Here is a 25,962-nt window from a genome sequence, read left to right on the forward strand (position 1 = left end):
AGGAACATCACTGAACACTGAGTGAAAGGACAGCCTAAGTGAAATAGCTTATTAATTTTGATTAGATAATAGAATATTTAAAATGCCAAAGATGTCTTTGTGGTAGAAAATTGTATATAATAAGTCTTGATTTTTTTCTTATTTATCTTATTATTTTATTTATTGTTTTGTTTTTTCGAGACAGAATTTCTTTCTATATCTCTGCCTGTCCTGGAACTCATTATGTAGGCCAGGCTAACCTCAAACTCAGAGATCCTCCTGACTCCACCTCCCAAGTCCTGGGATTAAAGGTTATGCGCCACCATGCCCAGCTTGACTTTTTAATTAAGTGAATTTTATTAAAATGATTAAAATATTAATATTCATTCTGTCCCTCACCACAACTTCTAATCATAATTCTCAAAAGTTAGCAAAATTTTTACCTATCCATTGTAACTCGAAATTGTTAGGGTGGATAAGAGACTGCTACTTTTGAATCTTACATGACTGTGGTCATGTTAGATTCTAATGTATGGGTGCAAATATTAGAATGAATAATATTGTCCTAAATGAAGTCTTGTCCTTCTACTATACAAGGCTCTCGCTGCCTGGTTGAAAATAGCTGGTGGATTTACCAGTGAACACTTATTGGGAAAGCAGTATCTAACCTGCCCAACCCTATGAGATACTATAAGATGAATTCTGTTTATTTTGTGCTGCTGCTACTGCAGATTTTTGGGCTGGCCTGTGTTTTCTTGAGGATGGGATCAGAAATTCAACTACAAGGAATTGGTAAAATATTAAAATATACATCTGTTTATACTAATATTCTCAAAGTTATTAAGCTTAAGGAAGACCTTTTCACTTCCACTGTTCATAGAGGAAATTGTTTTAATAAACTGTTACTCAAGGTCCATGGGTTTCCAGAAAAATATACTTGAAGCATGAGACTTGTCATATCCCTCCACTCATATCTTAAAGCAACGGCCTTTCACATCTACTTCCAAACTATTAAAGGTAGCACATTTCTATGAAGCATGGTCACTCCTCCGGAATCACAGAGACAGCTTTATCATACTTACCGCAGTAGATGGGGTTTTCATCGCTCATGTCTCCACAGTCATTGTCTCCATCACAAAGGAAAGTTCGGGGAACACAAATATTTGTAGTCTGGCATTTTGTGAATGTAGGCAGGCAAGTACGGGGAGCTTTGAAAAGACAACCAGGCAGACATTTGGAACAGAACTACCAAATTCGCTATAAACAATTTCGATGTTACAACCCGGGGAAGGCTCCAAACCGAGCAGAAGGGGGCAGCTCATGTGAGTGGTGGTAAATAGAGTCCCAAGTTGGCTCTGGGTTGGCAGAGAAACATGCTCATGTGGTGAGTTTTAAATCTAGCAGGCGCACACAGATCCATCAAATTAAGTAAACAACCCAAATATTAGGCAGATGTAGCTTGTTACTTACAACAAACACTTAAGGTTTTCTTCAGAAAGCAATAGTTCTTATGGAAAAATTTCATCTCCTGTGCCCTAAAGCAAGATATACTTACGGCAGTTTTTCTCGTCGGAGGTTTCATTATCATGGCAGTTGTTTATGCCATTGCAGACAAAATCGAGGGGTATGCACCGCCCATTGCCGCAAGTGAACTCAGTGGTGCTGTTGCAGTTCCTGAACAGGCACCCCTCTTCATCACTGTTGTCCCCACAGTCGTTATAGTAATCACAACGATAGTGATACGGGACACATCGCCCATTGGCACAAGTGAAGGCTGTTGGTCGGCACGTATGGAAGGCTAAGAGGGAGAGGAGAGTTGAAAGAAGGCATCGCTCTTCAAGAGTTACACTCTGTCTACCTCCTGAGACGGGAATGTCTGAAAGGCAGACTGGATGCAGAATATTGTATACAATATATTTTAAATGAATAAAGCATTTTAAGTGAGAAATGAGAGGCACCTCATTTCTGTATATTCTAAGTTTTCTCTCAAACATAGAAAAGCAGGCAAAGGCACACTGCTAGAGAAAGGTACCCAACTCCAAAACCCCTTTCAAGTCCACTGTGTCTTACTCCACTGACATCAAAACTGAAGATGGACAGTCAGGAACAATGTAATAAAATGACAGCGGTGACCTTAGTGCCATGTTGTCATGCCCCACAGCCTGCTCTCTTACAAGATCCCCGGTGACCACTCAGTTTTTATAGACTTTGAGTCTGGGTAATATTATTTCCAGTCTATTCAGAAACTACAAATATTAATGCCATGATTTCAGTCTAATGGCTTTACTAATACACACGCAGAGGTGACTAAACACAGCAGGATTTTGTGCTAAACAGCTGCACAATGATATCTTGACTCCTAACACTTAGTCCAGCTTACCACAGAGAGTTTGCAGCTCATCGCTGCCATCACCGCAGTCATTGTCATTGTCACACTTCCAGTCCTCATTGATGCAGCGCCCATTGAGGCAGGTGAACTGGGATCGGCTGCAACGGGAACCTGTGTCCGCAACGCAGTACTTATTATCATTGGCCAGGTACCAGCTGCCTTCATGTGGACACTGACACTCAGCTCCATTTGGACCTGGGGTAGGGCAGAGAGAAGCAAAGCATAAGCATAGGTACCAGAATGGCACTTACAACATCTTAGAAATGAAACACCATCCACCTTTCAACTATATTCTGAGCTGTTCTTCCATTAAAAACAACTGCTACCCATCTATAACACAATAGTTCATATTCCTATGAAACTGTCCTCATATTTAACCCTGAAACTATAAACTATATCTCCTAAACAGAAAAACTACATTAATGGAATTCCTTTTTAAGCCAAGAAGTCAAAACCTTCATCTTACTCCTTCCCTCCAACAAGCTTCCACTTAAACTGCCTTTACAAAACCAATCCAAGAGGAACAGAACAGAAAACCACAGCACAATTCTCTCAAAATATAACCCTCAATTAACCTGCATCTAAGAGTTTCAGTTGGTTTTCTTCTTGGAAATAATATGCTTGCTGGCGCCCTTACCAAGCGTCAACATGGTTGCTGTCATTGTCACTCTGTGCTAGTTTTCATGCTCTTGCTCAGCCCTTTACCTGGTGCACAGATATGGCTGCATCCTCCATTGAACTGATCACAAGGGTTGCTGCACTGTTGCTGCTGGTTCTTGAGAACTGTGGAAATACCCCTAGGCTGGACGGGCAAGCGAGTGGTCATTGCAATCAGATCTGATCCATCATACTTGTTGGCCCGGTAGATTTTTTTGGTGAAGTAGTCTGTCCAGTAAATGTACTGGCCGTAGACAGTCAAGCCAAAGGCATTAAAGGTAGTACTGACGATGACTTCGCGGTTAGTGCCTGTGAGAGAACTACGCTCTATCTTCTGCCTGAAACAAAGAAAAAGAAAAGCAATGGCCAAAGCAGAGAAACAGTCATAATGATTAGGCCTAGCAGTTATTTATGCTGCCTCCAATGACTATTCAAGTGGGGGCAGACATATATGGTACATGGCCTGTGTTTCCTTCTTGGCGATAGGAAGTCCTATTTGTTTATCACACTCCATCCTACATATATCATCTAGGAAGAGCCAGGCTGGCATTAGAAGCTAGAGTGGTCCATGAAAAGATTCGCATAGTGCATGGGGACTGGAGTGAAGCACAGCAATAAAATTTAATCATCTTGATTATTTTGAGGAATTTACTTAGAATAACACAAAACATCACTGATGTGATTCAAATGGGGGGGGGGGGATTTCCATCACAAGACCAAAATCTGCAAAAGAATAATCTTGTAGATAAACAACTGTAATGAGCAAACCCCTTGAACTCTTCCATCCGGGTGACTGCATGCAATGTGCTTACTTGGAGGCACCCCATAATTGCATTACAAGTGCTTAAAAGGAAGTTTTAAAGTAGAATTTCCAAAGAAGTTCACCAGAGAAAAAGGATTGGTTTGAAAAGAGGGCCCAAACCAACAGACACATATTCAAATCTGAGGCCGATAGTCAGTCAGAAATTTTACAGTTACACTTAGGGGTGCAGATTTACGTGTCTTCGGGTACATACAGCCACAAAGCTAGAACATAAAATAGTTCCTAAAACTTTAATTCTGTATTTAGGCAATATCTCTCTGGTTTATCAGATTCTCATCACATTAAGCAACCCAGGGGAGACACCTACCGGCTAGCATCTGCCCAGTAAAGAAGGTCAGTCTCAAGGTCCAAAGTGAGGCCGTTGGGCCAGACCAGGCTAGTGTTGACAATGGGCACCCGGAAGTTTCCTGCCAGTGTGGCTCTCTCAATTTTGGCATTAGTACCCCAGTCAGTCCAATACATGTACCTAGTCATCAAGCAGAAGACAAAATTAATTCACAACAAGGAAGCCTTTAAAGACCTTTCCACTTTTCACTGTGGCAACATTCTCTAATTGCAAATAACCATCAATTTGTGAGTAAAGAGTATTCTATTCCTTTCCATGCTACATTAAAAGTGGATGTACTGAGTCAGACCACATAAAAATCCCTTAAAGCTGTTTCTCTGTAAACTCATAGAGTATTATTATTCTCTATGCACACATAAAGTAATTTCTGGTTCCCCACTCCATTAAACAGATAAATCAAGAAGACTGTGGCATACCCTCTACAGGGATCTAATACAATTGCTCTTGGTTTGGAAACATGGGCTATCACAGCACGATTAGCTCCATCTTCAGCCACGGAATTGATAGTCTGGTTTGAATAGTCACTGTAATAAATTCTTCTATTTATCCAGTCAAAGGCAATCCCATCAATAATACCTATATCTGGATACAGAGAGGTAAAGGTACACATACATGAAGATGTTAGAATCTCAATGTGCATTAAGAATATTTATTATGCTGACTTCCTTATATCTATTAGCAAGGTAAACTCCACATAGTATGCACGTACCTGAAAGTAGGACAATTGGAGAGCTTGTCCCTGAATACAGGCTTACATAGGAAATCTGGCCACTGTAAGAGTCTAGCTTCTGTGTGAAGAAGATCCTATTATTTCTCCGGTCATAATCCAGTGCAATGGCAGTTCTTCCCACATTTATTTCTTGGAAAGGTGGGCTATGGTCTTGAGGGTCAAAATGTAAGCTTCTCAAGGAATTGTTCAAGGCATAGATGAGGAAATCTTCTCGTGAGGTAGCACAGCTCTTGCCATCGTTTTCCAAAGTCCCAAAGGCACATTCACACTTGGCGGTAGACAATTCAGGCAGAGCAAAGCAGAAGTGGGAACAGCCACCGTTACTTTGCAAACAAGGGTTGTTGTTAAGCTCTGCTGCTGAGAGAGTCTGGACATGCTCATCAAAAATGGCCACATCTCGTAGCAGGTTGATATTGTCTCTTATCACTTCGGGTGGATCTGTATTCCCTGGTTCCTTACTAGCCTGGAAGATTTTCTTCAAATTTCTATCAACCCATATGATAGACTCTCCAAAAACGGTGATGCCATAAGGAGTTGGGTAACGACTGCCATAACGAACCACTTGAGACTCTCCTCCATCAAGATGGATCCTGGCAATTATATCTAAGGAGTCATCAACCCAATAAATATAGCCAGTGCTGTGGTCCATTGCTAAGCCCCGAGGTGTGACAATGCCTTCAGAAACAAGTACAGTTCTATTGGTACAGTCAAGAAAAGAGCGTTCAATCTTTGGTTTCTGCCCATAGTCAGCCCAGAAGAGGTATCTACTCTTGGGGTCAACAACGATATGCCTAGGCATATCCACTGAGACTTTGAGGAGAACACGGCGGTAGGTGGTATTGATTCGTAACACTTCTATCAGTGTTTCAGATACAAAAGCATTGGTGAAATAAAGGTTTCCTATGGGAAAAAAAAAGAGGATGCTAATGGAATGGAAAACCAAGAAGAAGAAAAAAATTAGGATATACCATTTCCAAACATATAATGTAAGGTTGAGGTGTGATCAGTATATGTTGTCTTTTCCAAGACAATAAATCTCATTCATAAGTTTATAAATATAAACATTTACGTCTGAGAATTAAAGAGAGTACTTTTTGAAAATTTAGAGAAATTTTTATTTTCTCCAAAATCCTCAGCTTCCTTCTCACTCATATTAGAATTCACAGTCAGCATTGCAGTATCACAACTCACTTCCTACTAAAAGCACATTCTTTAACACATCAAAGACTCTAAATGCACTTTATCATGGTATAATGTATACTATACCCTAAAGAAGTCAGATTGCTACCCACCTTCTCAATCTCTTTGTACACAAGATCAATGTAAAGCCTTTTCTAAGGTTTCCTAACTATATGTTTCTATCCATTGACTTTCTAAAAGCTGTCAAATCCAAAATCCACTTCCCTTTGGTAGTAAGGTATAATATAAATTCTAGAATAACATACCAACCATATGAAGTACTATAAAATGAATGCAGTGTAATGAGTGGAGAGTGCTAGATCCTAAATTACTGATTCTATGATTTGCACTGTGCCCATATTGTGCCTCAATCTGCCTCAAAACATATCCAGAGAAATTAGTGCAATGTGAAACATGTAACTGATCATGTTTTAAACCGGGTGCTGGTGATACTGGGTACTCATCTCAAATGTGTCAGATAGTATTTCAGGCTTTGATTGCTGTTTGTTTGTTTTTGTGTTGAAATGAGGTTTCCAGTATCTCAGTCTTGCCTTGGGCTCACTATGTAACTAAGGATGCCTTCAACTCTTCATAGTCCTACCTTCAGATTACAGGCGTAGGGCAATACACCCAGATAAAATACATGGTTTCTCTCCTAAGTATTCAACTCTACTGTTGACAGCACCAAATGAACAGGCATAAGTTTGTCACAGTAAAACTGTACAAAAGCGGCCGGGCGGTGGTGGCACACGCCTTTAATCCCAGCACTCGGGAGGCAGAGGCAGGCGGATCTCTGTGAGTTCGAGGCCGGGCTGGACCAATAGCCTCCGAAACAATACAGAGAAACCCTGTCTCGTAAAAACCAAAAAAAAAAAAAAAAAACTGTACAAAGGCATTTGTACATCTGTCCTACTGGCCATACTGTGCTGACCCTATTCAGTCCCAAGGTCAGAAACAGTGTACCCTTAGGAACAGGAACTAGAAATCCATGAAAAGCTTATCTAACTTAGAGACTATATTTACTATTATAATTCAGGTTTACATTTAAGGTATATCTACATATCAAGATCAGTAATGTATAATGGTATCCATTTCTATTAGAAATATATTTCCCAAGTTTGTATTCCTCAGCACTGTTAAGAATGTGTGGTAATTCAAACCTAAGTAAGTTAATATAACTAAGAAAAACACACCTTATGATTTTTTTATACAGGAAGCAATTAAGAATCTGCAAATACCCTCACCGAAAGTGGGGCAGCACTGTAGGTCTGACCCTGTTGATGGGGGGACAAGTGATCCAGCTGGAAGGTGTGAGAATAGGAGAGCTGATCCTGTCACCCTCATATGCCATCTGGTGGCATGGGTGAGGGAAAGATACCCTCTCCCTCTACCCCTAACCACCTGCAGCAGGTGGGAAAGCTGGACTCAGGGACAAGAGAGTAGGAAAGCTGGCCCTGTCCATCACCAAATGCAGCACACAGGAAAGCAGACCCTGCACTGGGTAAAACAGTAGAGCCGGCACTGGTGGTGGGGTACCAGTGAGACGGGGAACTGGCCCTGCTCATTGCCACCTGCTATATTGAGTGAGCTAGCCTGGGCAACGTTAGAGAGCTCACCCTGGTGGTGATGATGATGGAAACTGACAGGCTCACCAATCCAGCTAGCCCGCTCCCCAGACCTAGAACCCCAAAAGCCACCTCATCTATGAGCTGCTGGAGCATGTGAAGGGGCGGGACCTGCAGATCCAAAGCTCCGGGATCTCTAGGGCAACAGCAAGATAAGCAGGTGGAGTCCTGGTGAGGGCCCAGAATGGACCACGCAGTAGAAGCCAGAGACCTTGAAGCAGACCAACAACTCATTGCAAGGAACACTTGCAAGTGAATATGTGTGGACTGAAGGGTATACTTACTGTGTGACACACAGCTGCCTTCCTTCCTTCCCTCCTTCCTTCCTTCCTTTCTTCCTTCCTTCCTTCTTCCCTCCTTCCTTCCTTCCTCCCTTCCTTCCTTCCTTTCTTCCTTCCTTCCTTCTTCCCTTCCTTCCTTCCTTCCTTCCTTCCCTCCCTCCTTCCTTCCTTGTTGGTTTTTATGTTTCGTTGTGAGAGCAGAGGGCAGATAGGAAGGGACAGGAGTATGATGGAATCAGGATGCATAGAGACATCCACAAAGAATCAATTTAAACAGTTTAAAAAGAATATAGAAGATGCAAGAATGTGCACACAATTACAATTATTGACAAAAGAGGCCATGAATTTGAAAGAGAATAGGGAGGGGTACATGACAGAGTTTGGAGGAAGGAGGGGAAGAGGGAATTATGTAATTACATTGTAATGTTAAAAAAGAACACAAAAACCAAAGAAAAAAGAATCTGCAACTACAATTGCCTGGCTTTAAAGTAAGTGAATGCCTTTCCTCTTCATAACTTCGATAATTCTGATCTAGAAATTTGCTGTCAACCTTAGGGCAAAAACCACTAAACGACAATCTGATATATTCCTGCTTAAATGATTCATCTCTAACTATCTGTCAACCACAATACCTCATCTTTCATTTAATGAGTGCACAGCCTAGTCTTAAACGATCTTATATGTTTGTGTAGAAAAACGAATTCACACGACAGTGATGACAGCAAAAGGCTCCAGATCACGTACCTGCTACCCAGTCCACGGCTATACCCCGGATTCCATTCGCTCCTATGCCGTAGGTAACGATGTTGGTAAAATTAGACCCATCAGGTTTGATTCTGCGGATTCCATTAGAGAATCTCGCAGAGTTGCTAAAATCACACCAGTAAATAAAGCCTGAGGCAACATCCACATCCACATGCAGAACATTTCGTCCTAGAACATTTGAGAAAAATCAGCCAGCTGAACTGGAACTTTAAAATCTCCCCACCCCTCCGCTTTTATTAGCATTTCTTATACAAACCAATGTGTTTCGTTATATTTCATCCCCTATTATCATATCCTGCTCCCCGTTACTGTATTTCTCTACATTCTTTTTCTTTAATTATTATTATTATTATTATTACTTGTATACATACATGTACTCTACGAGCTGCTGAGTCCACTGAGTGTTGCTCACATGCAATGACCACTCAATCTGGATAACCAGTTAGGGAGCTCATCTCTTGGAAAGATTGACTCTTATTCTTTCAACAATTCCTCATCTAGGGGAAGGGACTTGTGAGATTTCCACTCACAGGTCAACTGCTGCTGTTATTTTCTTGTCAAAGCTACCGAATTGATGAAATTTAATAGGAGTAGAAGTCTGAGTCCCCTGAGTGTGTTTCCTTCTTGTTGTTGGTTTGGTTTTGCAATGCTGGGGAGCAAATTCATGGCCCTTCACTGAGCAAGCACTCTTCTAACAAACTCCACCACCCCTTGGTGTTCTGAATATGCTTGCATGTTCCTCATGGCGCTAGGAAACTCTGCATGTGCTCATAAACACACTGCCCCACACTTATCAAGAGACAAATTATTGTTTGCATATTCACATAATCATAACCTAACCCTAACTGAGTCAGATCCCAGAACTCAGGAGGCAGAAACAGGTGCATCTCTGTGAGTCTAAGCTAGCCTGGTCTATATAGTGGGCTTCACGTCAACCAGGGCCGCATACTGAGACTTTGTCTCAAAAAATGCAAGAAAGAAAAAATACACAGAAATATGATTACTGGGGACTACTATTGAATTCTTTTACATCACTTCACCAAACATTTACTAATAAACAATAGGACACCTTCTGCCTACTCCTCATTAACAGAAATACAGAACAGTTTTCTTAAGCACCCATTTTGTGATACTTCATGAAATTCCATGATATAATTTATACCCCTCTAAATCTCTCATGAACCAGCAAAAACTGACTCCATTAGGAATGCAGATTCTCCAGCCACGACCCAGAATTCTAAGTGAGCAAACTCCAAGGATAAGATCTGGCTAGCTCTGAGTTTGACAGCCCTCCAGAAGATTCTGAGGAACTGGAGATTAAAAATTGCATTGGAGCTGGCACCAGCTGGAGGAAACTTTACTTGATTAGGAGTACCCATACCTTGGCCAGCCACTGGCACCATGGCCTCTGCATGATCAGATAACTCCAAGCTAAAGCCTCTAATTGCAGACAACTTGGAAACAACAATGAAAGAATTATATGGAGAACAGGAGCGATGATCAGAACTGAGCTTGAACCCACTGGCACAGGCACAGGAGAACATTCCACCCGGTGTGGGCAGGCAGATCTGCTGGCAACCATTTGGGTTGTTGCTACAGCCATTGGAAGAGTCAGCAGCATCTAAAAGAATTCAAAATTAGTCTGTAACCTTATGCACTTGGCAGTCCAGCACATTTTTAATGAGTCAACCAAATATTATAAAAATAATAAATGCACAATAACTAGATTAGCAGATTAATATCAATACTGACAGACAAGAATTTGTTTGCTTTTTGTCCTCTTGCCTTTCGATCTATGAGATAAAGATATAGAAAAGACTTTTTAAATCATACACAATATGATAGTTAGCAGACAGAATAGTTGATACTCTTTGATTAAAGTCTAAAAACTAAAAAATTAAAATGTCAAAAATAAAAAAGAAACCCAATCTGTAGGGGTCAGCATATTTCTGTGAGTTCATGATCTTGCTCTCATAGTAAGACAATGTCTTGCCGGGCGGTGGTGGTGCATGCCTTTAATCCCAGCACTTGGGAGGCAGAGGCAGGCAGATCTTTGTGAGTTCGAGGCTGGGCTGGACCGACAGCCTCCAAAACAATACAGAGAAACCCTGTCTCGTAAAACCAAAAAAAAAAAAAAAAAAAAAAAGAAGACAATGTCTTGATAAGTAAAGGAAAATAAGAAATAAAAATTCTGTCCCAAAATTCACCCAACAAATTCTTAGGCATAGAGCAGTAAAGAAAACAGAAAGTGTCTGCCCTCATGGAGGCTCTATTACAGCAAGAAACATGGACAATAAAAGACAGGTATTGTGCTGGTCAATGCTATAAAGTACAAGCAAAGCCAGACTTAAAAGTTAGGAGAAAAGAAGGGGAGTAAATTTATTCTGAAACTAATTCTGGCCTTTGAGATGACAGATTAGTCACTGGCACTTAACTGTCAAATGTTCCCAGTAATTTTGCATACACGTGCATGCACCAGGAACTACATGTGGACACGGGCTTCTAGTGTGAGTAAATAGACATGTATGTGTAGCAGGAACTATATAAATGTGTGTGTGTGTGTGTATATATATAGATGTATGTATAACAAGTACTCACTGCGTCGGTGATAAACCCGAAGACCCCTCAAGTTTGGAATATTATCTCTCAAGACTACTTTGTTACTCCCGGAGGACTTGTCGACTCTTTCAATGACCTCGTACTGTTCATCAGAATAATAAAGGAAGGGACCGTGGAGCGTAAGACCCCACGGGTGGGCCAGGTGGTGCACCAGGATCATCCGCTCCGTACCATCCACGTTTCCTCTTTCGATCTGAAGGATCAGAATTCCTGTTATTTCCCTAGTTCATACTGAGTGAAATATGAAACCCATGTTCAAATTAACATTCTCTTGCATGTCTCCTTTCTACAGAATTCTCATACCTATGTTACGGAATAGGTCCTCACAAGTATGATGAACAGGCACTCAGTAACTCACATGTTGCTTAAGAATACATAGAAACGTCTGAGCAGGAACTATCATGCAGTGGCCGACAGACACTGACTGTAACATCTACACCCACAACTTCCTTATAACCAGAATAGGAGACATGTTCCCCAGAATTACAGGCCAACCCTACTGGATGGGAGCCAAGCGTGGTGCTATGATGTAGACTGCTTCTGGGGAGTGTGGGGGTGTAGCTGTTTAACTTAGGTTCAAAATCCTGTCTCTTTGTGCTTTCTTTTGCACCAGCAGCCCAGATGACCACTGCCGACAGAGACAGTGAGATCTGGATTGCCCGCTACCTCCCAGACAAGGGAACCTAGGTTATATGCCACAAATGACAGAAATTCCAAAAACCTAGAAGAAAGAACTCATGAGCCTCCAGGCTGCTAGTGACTAGAGCAGAGAAGCTGAGAAGGCTCCGCTGAAGACCTGAAGCTGCTTCTGCAAACCAGCACTGGGCAAGCATCATAAGCCTAGCAGCAATGGTCACGGGTCAATAGAATCTTATAGTGCACTTATTGCAGAGTATAAAGGGTTCCATATAAGGGTTTAAAATAATCTGTAGAGGAAATTTCCCATGTGTACTAACCATGTCTTCAACTGCTGAGCTGAGTGCTTGCTTAGTCTCGTGTGTGTGTGTGTGGGTGTGTATGTGTGTGTGTGTGTGTCTACTCTGCAATGGGAGAACCTAGAGTCTTTTCAAAGAAAAGCATGACATCACTAAGAATGTTAAATCCATGTCTCTGAAGGGACAAGAAAGAAATGACAAGTGGTAATGACTTTTCCCGAATGAAGCCTAAGGTTGATAGGAAATATAATAACCACCATTCTGGAGGGAATGTTGTTACACATGCTAGAGTAAACAGAGCATTGTGATTCAGGTTACCAACTAACCCAACACATTCAGAATCACACAGTAGTGTGAACAGGGAGTGGAAACTAAAGTTGCTCATACCACGCCTCTGCTGGTGACCGCCCAGTAGAGCTTCTGCTCCTGGATATCCAGGGTGACGACCTCCAGATGGTCCAGGTTCCCAGTGAAGAGAATTTTTAAAGACGTTCCATCCATGTTAGCACTTGCGATCTTGGCCGGAACCCCACTGTTCGTCCCCTGGTCTGACCAATACAGTTTCCTACAACCACAAAAAGCATTGTGGTTTCATGAAACAGAAAATAGGTAAGGGCAATAAAGTTTTACAGAAAAACTTTAAATGTATTGCAACAGGCAGTGACTTTTTGATGTTTACTCGTCACTTGGGAAGTGCTTTGCTTGCGTATATGTCAGTCTCTAGAGTTCTGTTATCTGAGTGCTACACGCCATTTTTGAACAGTATTGAAGACTTAAATAGTGCTGAAAACAGAATGGTAAAATTTTCTACCTACTCAGTCGGAATGTACTGTCCAGGCTTGTATCATGGTTAATTACTAACATTCTTGTGTATGGACCATTAAAGTACTCTTCTTCACTTGAGCTTAAAGGAAGAAAGAGATTACAGCCTTCACATTCAACATAATTTCGAGTCACCGTTCTCCCTCACTAGGGTCCATCTTGTTCAAATGACACATATGCTACAGTTTGAAATGTTAACAGGACACTTCAGACCAGGGCCTTGATAAGGGTGGTGCAGACAGAACATGCCCGCCACTTGGTATCACTCACCCACGTGCAGGATCAACAGCAATGCCCATTGGGAAGCCAACACCAAGAGGGGTGCCATCATTGGTAATCAGTGTTTTTCCATACCGTGTATCTCCCTGGAGTGTCACCACCTACAGTGCAAAATCATGTATTAGAACTGAATTTCTTAGCCAGGCGTTGGTGGCGCACACCTTTAATCCCAGCACTTGGGAGGCAGAGGCAGATGGATCTCTGTGAGTTTGAGGCCAGCCTGGTCTACCAAGCAAGTTCCAGGACAGCCTCCAAGACAATACAGAGAAACCCTGTCTCGAAAAACCAAAAAAAAAAAAAAAAAAAAAAAAAAAGAACTGAATTTCTTTCTTGGAAACAAAGACATCATGGCCAATGATGGCATGGAATACCCATAACCTCTATCTAATTGTGCTTACAGATTTCCACTTCTTTCTCCTACGAAACACAATCGGGGCTGGAGAGATGGCCTAGCATTTAAGAGCACTGGCTGCTCTTCCAGAGGACCCTGCTCTAACTTCCCAGCACCTACATTTGGTTCACAAGTGCCTCTAATTCCAGTTTCAGGAAATCCAACATCATAAGGCCTCCATGGGCATTGCTTCAGTGGGTTGTAGTGACATATATGCAGGCAAAACACTTCCCAAGTGATGACTAAACATACTAAATCACTGCCTGTTGCTATACATTTAAGGTTTTCCTGTAAAATTGCTATTGGATGCAAATAGATTCCTTATGTCTGTGTTAGTGTTTACCTTTGTCTCCCTCTCTCAAGTCACTCGCGTGCACGTGCACACACACACACACACACACACACACACACACACACACGCTACCTTTTTCCCTCATTCTGTGCTTTGTCTGGCATTTCTAATTCCTGCTTGAACTACAATAATTTTTTTCATTTCAAGTTGCCCTTTTCTATTACAGTACCCTACCTTTGCTGGGCCTAAGGATTTCCTTGGGTCACATTGAGTTCCTTCTTGACTTCTATTCTACCTCAAGTTCTCTCACACAGCCACCTGCAGGCTTCATTTTTTAAGCTACACATTTATTCAAGGAATAAGCACACAGCTACCCCTAGTGGAAAGCAGGTTCCTCAGCATCACCTATTTTCAACATGGAATGAAGTGTGGCTCCCCATGCAGGAACAGTACAGATAAGTAAGCATTATTGTATCTATCCTCTTTGCTTTCATCAGGAAGGAGGTAACCAATACAAACCCTTGGATTTTTCATCTCCAATTTTCAATACAGTGATAATTTATACCCTGTTTCCTAAGAGGGTTAGAAAGGTTAAGTCCTTTGTTAAAGGTCAAGCAGTTCATGAGTGGAGGTTAATATTGTTGTCTCCATTAATGATATGTATTTGGTTTTGGCTTGGTTTTTATTTCAGGGTTTTTATCCCTCTGCCTTTTCCATACTAGAAGTAGACATTGGTTATCCTTGAAGCCTCAGCTCAAATAACCACTAATAAGCTTTCAACTGCTCCTCCCCCCATATAACACTTCATATTTACTAATATTAGCAAAATTATTGGTTTGTGTGTGAGCTACTTAAAAGGAAAAATGTTTTGCTCATCTTTTTTAATATCCAATACCAATCAGACTACTGATGCATAGAAACCATTTACTAAGATCTGTTGAATGAATAAAATACACAAGTAACACAGACACAAGCCAGGCTGAATTAGATGCTGAATTGGATTCTCCCCACTGTATCATACTGTACTGGAGACTCAATGACAAACTATATTTCTGCAGTTCAAGTGAGTTTGTCACTTGATACACATGTATGCTCACTCAGGGGCTTCCCAACAGGCTAAGTATTTCACCCATTGCTGCTGGAGACCTATAGATGATACCTTTGGAAAATTTAAAGCAGTCAACCAAGACACCAAAAGAGAGTGCACTCATCACCACTTTTCTCTGAGGGCCTCAGGATTCTCAGCAGCGTGACATGTTTTTATGAGCCTCAGATTATGAAAATTACTTTTTACCACTGTCAAATGGGATTAGGTAGGTCTTGGTTTCTGGCACTTATTCTCAGCATAACCATTCCAGTCATTTCTCTGCCCTCAGGATTCCTTCATAGCAGTTGATTCTATTTGCTTTGAGACATTCCACAGTTTGGCATTTGTGTATATTGCAAAAATTTGTCACTCACTGTGAGTCACTAATAAATTGTGGACTTTACCAAACAGCTATGCATCTCCCTCATTACCAACATGACTCTCACCCAACAAACCGAAGAGCAATCAATTGACCAGCTAGATGTCAACTCTGAGGTCTACTGACCACCCCTCTCAAACCCCTTCTTTCTCGATAGGGACTCACTTTCAAAATTAGCATACTTGTCCTTGTCCCAGAATGGAGAAAACCAATACTGGAGGCATGGACTTAATTCATGTGAGGTCAAGTCTACCCTGCATCTAGAATGTCTTCTGGGGACTGAGATATAAAGAGTACTTATCTCAAAGAGGAGAGAAATTAGAATCAAGTTTCTATTTTGTCTTTCACTCTCAGGAAAACTACGTTGGAGCCATAATGTGATTCTTATCTGAGAACAGAGGTAGCTATAAACTTGGTTGACAGCTGACAAAGTATTTCTTCTATGATTTTAATTAGCTTTCTTGGAATGTTGTAAATTAAGCAATATCCTTTATATGGGCATGGTAAAACTGACAGTTTGTAGGAAACAGAATAGAATTTTCTATTATTTTTGTAAGATGGTTTTTATTTCCTGTGGAGTTGCCGGTATATTTTGTAGTAGTTTTTGCTGTTTTGTAGATGTTTTTAGTTGTATTTTTTGGCTCTGGTCTTGAAACAACGACACCTCACTTTGTAGCCCAAACTGACTTTGAAATCATAACAATTCACCTACGCAAGCCTCCCAGGTACTGGAATTAAAGGACTGAGCCACCGTGCCTGAGATTATATTCTACATTAATCTAAAAGCAATGTTTGTAGCTATATTATACTAGAAGCATTACCTCAATGGACCGACTTGCAGAAGTGGTATAATAAAGGTTTCTTGATACCCAGTCTAAGGCCAGGCCATAAGAAGACCCCATCAGAGATAGAGGAGCAAACACTGTCCTGTTGCTGCCATCGGTCTTCACTCTGTGAATTTCACCCTGAGAAGAAAGACAAGGGAGGTGAGTTGAGGCAGGGGTGCAGCCCCTATGCAGAAGCCCTCCCCACTACGGTCATTGCCATCTGCCACTGATTCCCTGATGCTCCTCACTTGTGGGGAAAAGAATGCAAAGTTGAGTACCTGCCCTTCCAGGGAAGAAAAGCTCGCCATACAGACTTAAAAATCAAAACTAAAAGCTCGTTCTAAAGTGACCCAGAGGTCAATGAAAAGGACAATGTCAATCACAGAGCCCTCTTCAGCCTCATTTCTTCCTCCTGTGCCTTTCACCAGAGTCAGGTTGCTTCCACGAAGGAAGCAAAAGAAGAAAAAAGAAAATAGTCTTGAGCTAAAGGGTGCTAGAGAAACATTTGCCCCCTAGAAGCAAAGGTTCTAACCCCCAGAAGTTCCATCAAACGCCTTCCTGGAATTCCATGAGGGAATTTTGTCTTTATACATTGAATGTTTCCAAAACTTACCGGGTTCTCAACCCAGTAGATGAATTGCTCTGAGTCATCAAATTCAACATCAAAGCCATTCTGTATCCCTGCGATGGGAACCATAGCATCGTTGCTCTTCACCTCAGGATCAAGGGGGACTCCAAAAATTATGTTGCTTCTTACCGACATCAAGAAAGGTTGCTCACCTATAAAAAACAACATTATCACAAGCACTGCAGCATTAACTACAAAAGATGTGTCATGAGTAACCACAGGCCTCCCACAGGGGCCCTCAACTCTGTGTAGGATCGCCTGAGAGTACAGCCCAGTTTCTCCTTACTCACACTAATAAACTATCTTCTCTCTCTACCAGTATATAACCTTTACAATACGTGACCTTGACAGGTGGAGAGGTGAAACATAACTTGGTGAATAGCAACTTGCCTCATGCTTTTCAGACATCATTTAGTTAATGTACGCCTTCCGTCTAACTAACAAAGTAGCACAATTACTACTGTGTTTAATTTTCTCACCATTGTATCTCTAGCGCTTGATTGGGGGATGGAGAAGTAGAAAAGTCATGAAGTTGCCTTGCTTTCAGGAGACCATGGTGTGTGTGTGTGTGGTTCCCCAATGTCTAGTGATACCTGCATTTTCTACTCCTGAGTCAGAAACCTATTTGTGTCCCACTAGAGTCTGCCTACTTGGTTTGGTCATTTTGGGAAGTATATTTCCTAAATAAATGTAAGAAAGTGCATCCCTGTAAGTTTACACTACAAAATTAGAAAAAGTGAGTCAAGTGGGATAGCTCACACAAGCCTGACAACGCTCGGTGGAAGCAGACAGTGACTCCTGAGAGCGGGGCTCTGATGTCTGCACACACAGTGGCATGTGCATGCTCCCATGTGCATAGGCACACAAGTCACCCACAATAAGGTAAAACTGTGAAAAAGAAACAACCAGGAAACTCCCTAATTCCCTGTCCACTAATAACTGATGCTTTCTTGGTTGGCTTTTGCAGTGCCCCATACAGGCAAGCATGTCCCCCACCGCCCCTCCCCAACTCCAAACACATAAACCATTTGTGTTTCATGTACAGTATCAGAGAAGCACTGCCATGGCCATTCCAAGGGCTTAGTGAACACCACTGAGGGCACCTAAATCAAGCAAAATGTTTATCTGCAGGTCATTGTAAACTTATTGGAGGGGGGTGGATGTGTCTTTTCTTAGTGGTCATATATTGGCAGGCAGGTTACATGTCAGAAACAAATGGGGGATACTAGAGACTACTTCTAAAGCCAATCCATGGAAAAAGTACGAGTGGAATTTATTTGTAAACTGACAAGTGGTAATATCTGGAGTCGCCACCAGATAGTGCCCAGTGAACAGCGGACAGTCTTTGTCTGGTGAAGGAATGCTTTCTATCTAAAGTATCTATGCCCAGATTAATCTTCTCTGAAAGACTCAAGGGCACACTGAATTAAACAGTGTCAACAAGGATTAGTAATTAATAAATCTCTGAAGGAAAGTAGCAAATGCCAATCCCTTTGTAAGTATTGCCAATAATTAAAACCTTTCATCTTGGAAGTATAAGCACATGATGTCACATATCTGGTTGAGGCTTCACTATCAAGACCTCATCTGCAAACATTGTAACCTGTAAACACTATAAATGACCTGAATCTATCATGTATTTTCCACTTGAAAGCCCGGTTTCCCTATAGATTTGAACTTTAATTTAAAAATTAAGTATATTCCGGTGTTAGTGGCACAACGCCTTTAATCCCAGCACTCAGAAGGCAGAGGCAGGTGAATCTCCGTGAGTTTGAGGCCAGCCTGGTCTGCAGAGTGAGTTCCAGGAGAGCCTCCAAAACAATACAGAGAAACCCTGTCTGGAAAAACCAAAATAAAAAAATTAAGTATAACTAACAGTTTAGTTTCAACTTATCACTAGCAATTTGTATCAGTTTCAAAACACATTCACTCTTCAGTGAGAAATGAACATATTCAGAGTAACTTTTTAAATTTCTGAGCAATGGAGGATGGTTTTAAGATATATATGCATGTATGTACACACTCTTGGAGAAATCATTTCTCTTTCCTTTTGCTCTCTCCAGAGCACTTGACATAATACTCCACATACCCTTCAATCAACCCACTAAGATCACCAAGATTAAGTTGCTCAAATAGCCACTTGTAATATTTCTCAGAGATAGCACTTACTTCTGAAGGATCAGATAATAATATTAACAATTCTTAAGTTGGAGTCATAAGACACAGGACAGATCACTCACCATTGACAATTTGCTAACAGAACAAATGAAACAGTGGACCTGAAAATGTGCAGACTGTACACAAGGATTTATACAGAATTTGAAAACTCACTCCTTTATCAGAAAAGTCAAGTATAAGAAACACAAGGTTGAAGGTTGTTCAACCATACGCACAGGTAACAGTAGAGATGTTCAACCGAATAAGCCCACAGGATACCCACTGAACATAATGGGGAATACCGCTCTCAGTTTCAGTTAGAGCTGGGTTGAGGGTCTCACAGGCCAGCACCCACTATGATAGACTTGCTCATCTCAGCATGCTTACCTCTCACGCAGCTGATGGAGTCGTCAGAGAGGTTCCATCCTGAAGGACAAGCACAAGAATACTGTCTAGTAGCCTGTGCAGAAAGCAGGCAAAGGTGACTGCAGGAAGCAAGGGCACACGGATTTGGGGCTGTGGAAGAAAGAATGCATGTGTGAACGGAATTTGCCTGCACTACAGTGCTCAGGGTCACGGTCCTCCCCAGAGCTCCCAGTGTTGCAAAGGTGAATGCTTGCAGAGGCACTACAGGAAGTAATGGCTTTCAGCAAGGTCCATAGCCAAGTTATAACCAGTCACTGAACTATCTAGAACCCATAATATGAATATAATGTCTCCTTGTCAGCCCTAAAAACAATCTAGTTGCATGAAAATGAAAGCATGTTATACATCTACCCAAGTTCAATTTTTCCACCTATGCTGTGCCAGTTTTCTGGTCTCACAGAGTGTTTCTTAATCCTGTTTCTTCTACATATGGTATGCTCAATAATTAATCTATTCTTTTCTTCATACACAAAAAAATATTGAGCATCTAAGAGGTCCCAAAGACACTGAGGGTAAACATGGAGTATAAATTATAGAAAGAAAACACACCTATTGCCAGGTGGTGATGGCACACGCCTTTAATCCCAGCACTCAGGAGATAGAGGCAGGTGAATCTCTGTGAGTTTGAGGCCAACCTGGTGTACAGAGTGAGTTCCAGGACAGGCTCCAAAGCAATACAGAGAAACACTGTCTCAAAACACACACACACACACACACACACACACACCTATTAATTCATGTTTGTGGGTGGTAATTTAGAATGTGAGGATAAGATGTAAGAATGTGGCGAGAGGACAGTTATCTCAGGTAGGATGGTTAAGAACAGCTTCTGAGAAAGTGCCACTAAGCGACACAAGGGACAGAAATAGAAGACAGATGTTCAAGACAGAACGAAGAAGTACAAAAGTTCAAAGCTGAGAACTCGCCTGGCGTGCCACTAGACCACGGAGTAGTCCAGCATGGTGAATGTAAGCCACTGAAGAAACAGGGCCCGACTCTGAGTGTGGGACACCACTGGAGAGATTTAAGGAGAGAAGAGTATGGGAAAATTAAGTGTTGTCCCTCCCACCAAGGTCAAATCTTTACATGCTCTGTCCACCCACACCCCATGCATGAAGGTGACATGGGGTGGCCACAGCAGAACACCTACAAGGAGATGGTATCATAATGAGTCTGAACAATTAGCAAGATCACAAAGGAAGTAGCTGAATAAAATGACGTTATGAGGATATGCTGCTGTCGCCTACAAAGGACTACTTTTCCAGTAGCAAATAACAGCAAGAATGATGCAGAGGCCAAGGAAAAGCATGGAGAACTGCCATCAGTGAAGAGAAACTGAATTGCCCATGCACTTAATATGTCCAGAAGAAGTAATGGCCATGCTATTCCCAGACAGGCTGTGTATGTGTCATCACTTACAAGAGGGTTGCCTTGAAGGATGAATGGCAACAATCCCAAGAGGCTGGTGAACACTATACATTACAATTGACTGGTTCCCCCCATGCCACTTGTTGGCCTGCATAACCTGACGAGTACCACGGTCAGTCCAGTACACAGAGTCTTCAAACAGAGTCAGAGCGTGAGGATGGTGGAGAACCTGGAAGCAGAACCAAACAGTGAGACCTCAGCCAGAAATAGAAAGGGATGTCTGGTCAAGGAGACGTCCTCAGCACTTCAGTACTGATGACACCAGTGTCTAGCTAGGAATGGCACTGGATATTCATTTTTAAAATTATTCCAGGGCTATTTCTGCCACTCGGATCTGTTATATTGTTGGCATATATTACCCAACAGTAGAAAGTCTCCTCAGTGGGACTTCAAGTCAGGGCCACTAAACTGTGACAGCTCTTTGGTAATCTACATATTTTTCTGCATTGATCAACTTGTAAAACATAAACAGAATTCATTGAATAAAAGCATATTAAAGGCAGTCACATAACAGGCTCTTGTTTCATTGAGAAATGAGTCTAGTTTCTTACTTTTTATTAAACCATGATTTTAAAGATATATAAGCAAAAGACTAGCATCTACACTAGTCTACACTACACTACCACTTAAGTCACATTGGCTATTAATCTTACCCTGGACATGGTACAATCTATGACTAAGATAAACATATTAATTTTCTTGTTAGGAACAGAAGATGGATTATACTGTACCACTGTTTTTCCCTGATATGATTTATTCGCATTATGCATATTTGTTCTCAGTTGTCTTGATAGTGATTTCTACCATAGTTTAAATTTATTTATTACAAACTTACCAAATCACTAGCAATGACCTGTCTTCGATTGTACCCATCGTAATCACAAAATTCAATGTAATCAAGATAGGCATCCATGAAGTAGATAAGTCGGTTGGGGTAGTCAATACTTAAGCCACAGGGCCAGTAGATCTTTTCCTGGACAATGACTGTGCGCATGGTGCCATCCATGCTGGCTCTCTCAATTCGAGGGTGACGGCCCCAGTCAGACCAGAACATTAGATGGTTACTGTGAAAAGAGAGAACATATATTTACAGGAAATATAACTTTCTCTTAACATAATACAACACATGGGTCATGACTCTGATCATAATACAACCACAGGCCATCTAGGTATTTTTATAATGTACATAAAGCATGTAGTACATTATGGCAGGGAAATGGCCTGGTGAATTAGTGAATTTATTTCTCCATCTTCAGAGATTCACTATAAACTTCACTGATATATAATAACTCTCACTGTCTGGGAAATCAGCATCATATTGAACATAAACTAATTCATCATTTTATAGAAAATTCTGTAACTTACAGAGTCTACATAAAATCTACGAGAGATTTTCAAAACTTCTGAAATACATGAGAGAATTTTCTTCCTCTTCTTTCTTCTTCTTACACCTAAGGACTCTCTAGAAATGAACATGAACTTTAAGCAGAAACTAAAAGTTTGTTGTATCAAAATCACAGCTAAATGGGACATTACTGCATGCCTTAATTTAATTTAGTACTAAATAGTTTATGGCTAAACTATTAAGTGTCTTTCTTACCCCATTCTTGGATCTAACGCTAGCCCCCTGGGATTTGAGACATTTTTGCTAATCAGCACTGTCCTGTGGCTTCCATCAATTTTAGAAACTTCTATGGTTTCCAGAGCATAGTCTGTCCAGTAAAGATTGCGACCTATCCAATCTACCGCAACCGTTTCTGTCACAGAGAGGCCACTATCGTGTATCTACAGAAAAAAAAAGAAAAAAGTGGTGGATATTAGAATAAATGGAGGCAAACATAGACACATGAAAATCTAGAATAAGTCTCACAGTGTAACTAACCAGTGAGCCAACAGTAGTGTTTTCAGGGATAAGTATAAGCATTCACAGCCTTAAATAATGAGAGATAGCTGTATAAGTGAGTGGATTCATTTTTATTTTAAAGGTTTCTGCACTTACTAAGAGCTCTACAAATGTGTGAACACTTAGAGAGTTCACTAAAGAAATTGTGACTGTCAGGAATCAACAAACAAACTCAGGAGGTTGAAGAGGTAGTTCAATGATTAAGAGAACTTCCTGCTTTGGCAGAGGACTTGGTTCTCAGCACCCACGTGGCAGCTCACAACTGGGGACCAGATATCATCTTCTGGCCTCTACTTGCAACCACACACAAGACATAAACTCAGGTGCATAAATAAAAAAAATAATTAATCAGACAAACTGAGGGAGATGGGTTGAAAAGTTTAACTCAATTAAAGCTCAGTGAAGCAACTCCTTTACTCTCTCATACTTTCCTCTGCTTTTATGAGATATTCCCATGGGATCTGCATCACAGGGCATAGAATCATCGAGAGACTTGAAGAGCAGACCCACAGCACTGAACTTAAGAACATCCACACCTCTTACATATGATGTGCTTCCTGGAACAAGGGAGGGTAGGACCTTCCCTTGGTGAGGAGCAAAGATAAACATAGAAGGGCTATAGAAGAGCACTTACAACTCTCTGGTCTGTTCCATTTTGAAAGATACTCCAGGTTTTGCCCTGCTGTAAGTCAGACCAAAAGACACGACCAGTGACTGAATCAAAATCAAGAGCAACCACGAAAGAGACATCCTGGACCAGTGAATAGATGCTGTGCATGTGGGCAGTGATATTGTCCACAATGATTTTGTCATGACTAGCTATAGCCAACAACAGACTTTCAGATGCTGTGCAGGAAAAGGAAAAAAAGAAACTGTCAATAAACTGAAAGGAAAACACATTAGATACAATTAAAGGGTATCTTCAACATCCAGTGGGTGATACCAAACTAGAGAAACGGGGGAGTAAGACGCAAGAAGTAATCCTTTCATTCTTAACCTCTGCAGCCATACCATCGTAGATGCCCCTGATTTCATCAGGAGCTAATTGACGTTTATTGGTATGTAATTAAAATAGTTGTGTTCTGAAATAGCTTGCTTTCTCCAATGATTGCAGTGAGCATTTGAGTACCAGTCTGGGGTGAGCTGTACTTACAGTCACCCTTGTGCTGTTTTTACTGTTGCACTTTGCTATCTACCTTAGCAGACTGTAGGCTTGATTCTTGGCAGGAATCAAGTCTTCTACTTAAGCATGTAGGCACAGCAGAGAGTTCTGCCTGTTTGCTAATATTCCTTTCCCCCTTCTCTTTTTAGTGACGCATCGTACCACATTTAGGTTGGCCTAAGAGTACTCAAATGCAGATAGGCCTCTGCCTCCACAGTAGCTGCCGTAACCCAATGACTGAGTTCTGACCAATAGTATACCAGTAACAATGATGTATCTACTTCCAAGATACATCCTTAAAAGGAAGATTGTTTTCCTAGCCTGCTACAGAGGGAAAAGAAAAGACTTCTTGGATCTTGGTGTTAAAGATCAGTCTGTCCCTTGGACCACTCTCCTCCAGCCTACTTGAAAATAAAAGTTGGCATTTTTAGAGCAGAGCTTCATGTAGTTCAGGTTGACCTTGAACTCACTATGAAGTCCAGATTGACCTGACCCTACCTCCCAAATGCTGGAATGACAGACATATGCCACTGTGCCCTGCAATAAGGAACCTTTGAATCCTCTGTTGAATCAGTTCGAAAGCAGCTGGATCAATATTCTAATACCTAGTATATTCACTTTCACATAGGTCAAAAGGGATTAAATAAGCTGACTAGGAAGACTAGTCAGGCTGAATGCTGATCAACCTTGCCAAATGCTTACACTCTAAAAGAGGCTATTTAATTTCCTGGAGTTAGTTCACTTTTAAGCTTAATGATTACCTGTGACTTTGCAAGTCCGTCTGTCACTTTCCAATGTATATTCTGCATCACAAGAGCACCGGAAGGAACCTCTCATGTTCACACAGTGCTGGCTGCAAAAGCCTGGACTATCACATTCGTTTACATCTTCACAGGTCTTGGTATCGTTGGCAAGTTGGTACCCTGATGGACATATGCATGTGGCTCCGAAGGGCCCTTGGACGCACTGATGAGTGCACCCACCATTAGAATGTAAGCAGCTGTCTTGATCTAGAATAAAGAGTCACAGGGGGGACAGTCAAACATTCTTTCTTTTTTTTTTTTACTCACTCTGATGTAATCCTATGCCAACTTTAATGAGAGTTATTAAGAGCCTCATTCTCACAAATAATCTGTTTAGTGTTTTCTCTGAATTGCCTGAGGATAGATTATCCATTAGAACTGGACTCTACAACCCCCCTCCAGTATTTAGTGCTGTGCAAGAACCTTGAGAAAATACAGCTGACATCAAGAGACTGTCATTGATGGAGCATACAGAGAAACCTAACTTGCTCCCTCCAGAATTCCCCAACCTAACTAGAAGCAGAACAATAGGTCTTAAATGCTTCATAGAAAAAGCGGGAAGTGATCACACAGGAAGGACACAGATTTGCTAATACACCAACATTCCTTATTCTCAGGGCCAACTTGGCAATGACTGAACCTGCCCAAAGCCAGGTCATGTGCCTGGGTATGGAAATACCCTTTATAGCCATGAGCACTACAACGTATAGGTAGTCATAACAACGTATAGGACATGCACTAGAAGAAGAAGGCACAGTAATTAGTACAACGTCAGCATTTACATGACACATGTGAAATCATTAAGAGTCTAAAATATTTCACAGTCATACCTTGCTGTGGTTCATCTGAGAGTGAGCGTTAATTAAAGAGGGAAGAGAAGGGACAGTAGTTAGAACCACATGCCAATCAGAACATTTTAATCACAGCAAACACAACTTTCCAAATTTTGGATGCTATAGGACAAGTTCTGATTTAAGTTAGAAAAGTGCATGAACACATTACTAAGAGAGTTGCATTTAATTTGATGATGTCATATCCGTATTTAGTGTC

At 41.2% G+C, this 25,962-nt stretch overlaps 1 protein-coding gene across 1 annotated transcript in view; it reads right to left on the reverse strand.

Moving 5' to 3' along the window:
* Positions 1-25,962, reverse strand: part of Lrp2 (LDL receptor related protein 2) — a 144,535-nt gene that overhangs the window by 46,818 nt on the left and 71,755 nt on the right. Inside the window, exons 26-45 of the mRNA XM_040745510.1 lie at positions 24,871-25,119; positions 23,582-23,793; positions 22,645-22,829; positions 21,880-22,108; positions 21,036-21,213; positions 19,578-19,706; positions 17,019-17,185; positions 16,400-16,543; positions 13,421-13,530; positions 12,716-12,893; positions 11,373-11,586; positions 10,156-10,395; positions 8,754-8,942; positions 4,904-5,824; positions 4,611-4,776; positions 4,156-4,314; positions 3,074-3,363; positions 2,360-2,563; positions 1,535-1,777; positions 1,062-1,187 (exon numbers count right to left, since the gene is read on the reverse strand). Coding sequence (XP_040601444.1) covers positions 1,062-1,187; positions 1,535-1,777; positions 2,360-2,563; positions 3,074-3,363; positions 4,156-4,314; positions 4,611-4,776; positions 4,904-5,824; positions 8,754-8,942; positions 10,156-10,395; positions 11,373-11,586; positions 12,716-12,893; positions 13,421-13,530; positions 16,400-16,543; positions 17,019-17,185; positions 19,578-19,706; positions 21,036-21,213; positions 21,880-22,108; positions 22,645-22,829; positions 23,582-23,793; positions 24,871-25,119 — 4,533 coding nt within the window. The remainder of the gene's footprint in view (positions 1-1,061; positions 1,188-1,534; positions 1,778-2,359; positions 2,564-3,073; positions 3,364-4,155; positions 4,315-4,610; positions 4,777-4,903; positions 5,825-8,753; positions 8,943-10,155; positions 10,396-11,372; positions 11,587-12,715; positions 12,894-13,420; positions 13,531-16,399; positions 16,544-17,018; positions 17,186-19,577; positions 19,707-21,035; positions 21,214-21,879; positions 22,109-22,644; positions 22,830-23,581; positions 23,794-24,870; positions 25,120-25,962) is intronic.

This window comes from Mesocricetus auratus, unplaced genomic scaffold (genome assembly GCF_017639785.1).
Source record: "Mesocricetus auratus isolate SY011 unplaced genomic scaffold, BCM_Maur_2.0 Super-Scaffold_100004, whole genome shotgun sequence".
NCBI classification, from domain to species: Eukaryota; Metazoa; Chordata; class Mammalia; order Rodentia; family Cricetidae; genus Mesocricetus; species Mesocricetus auratus.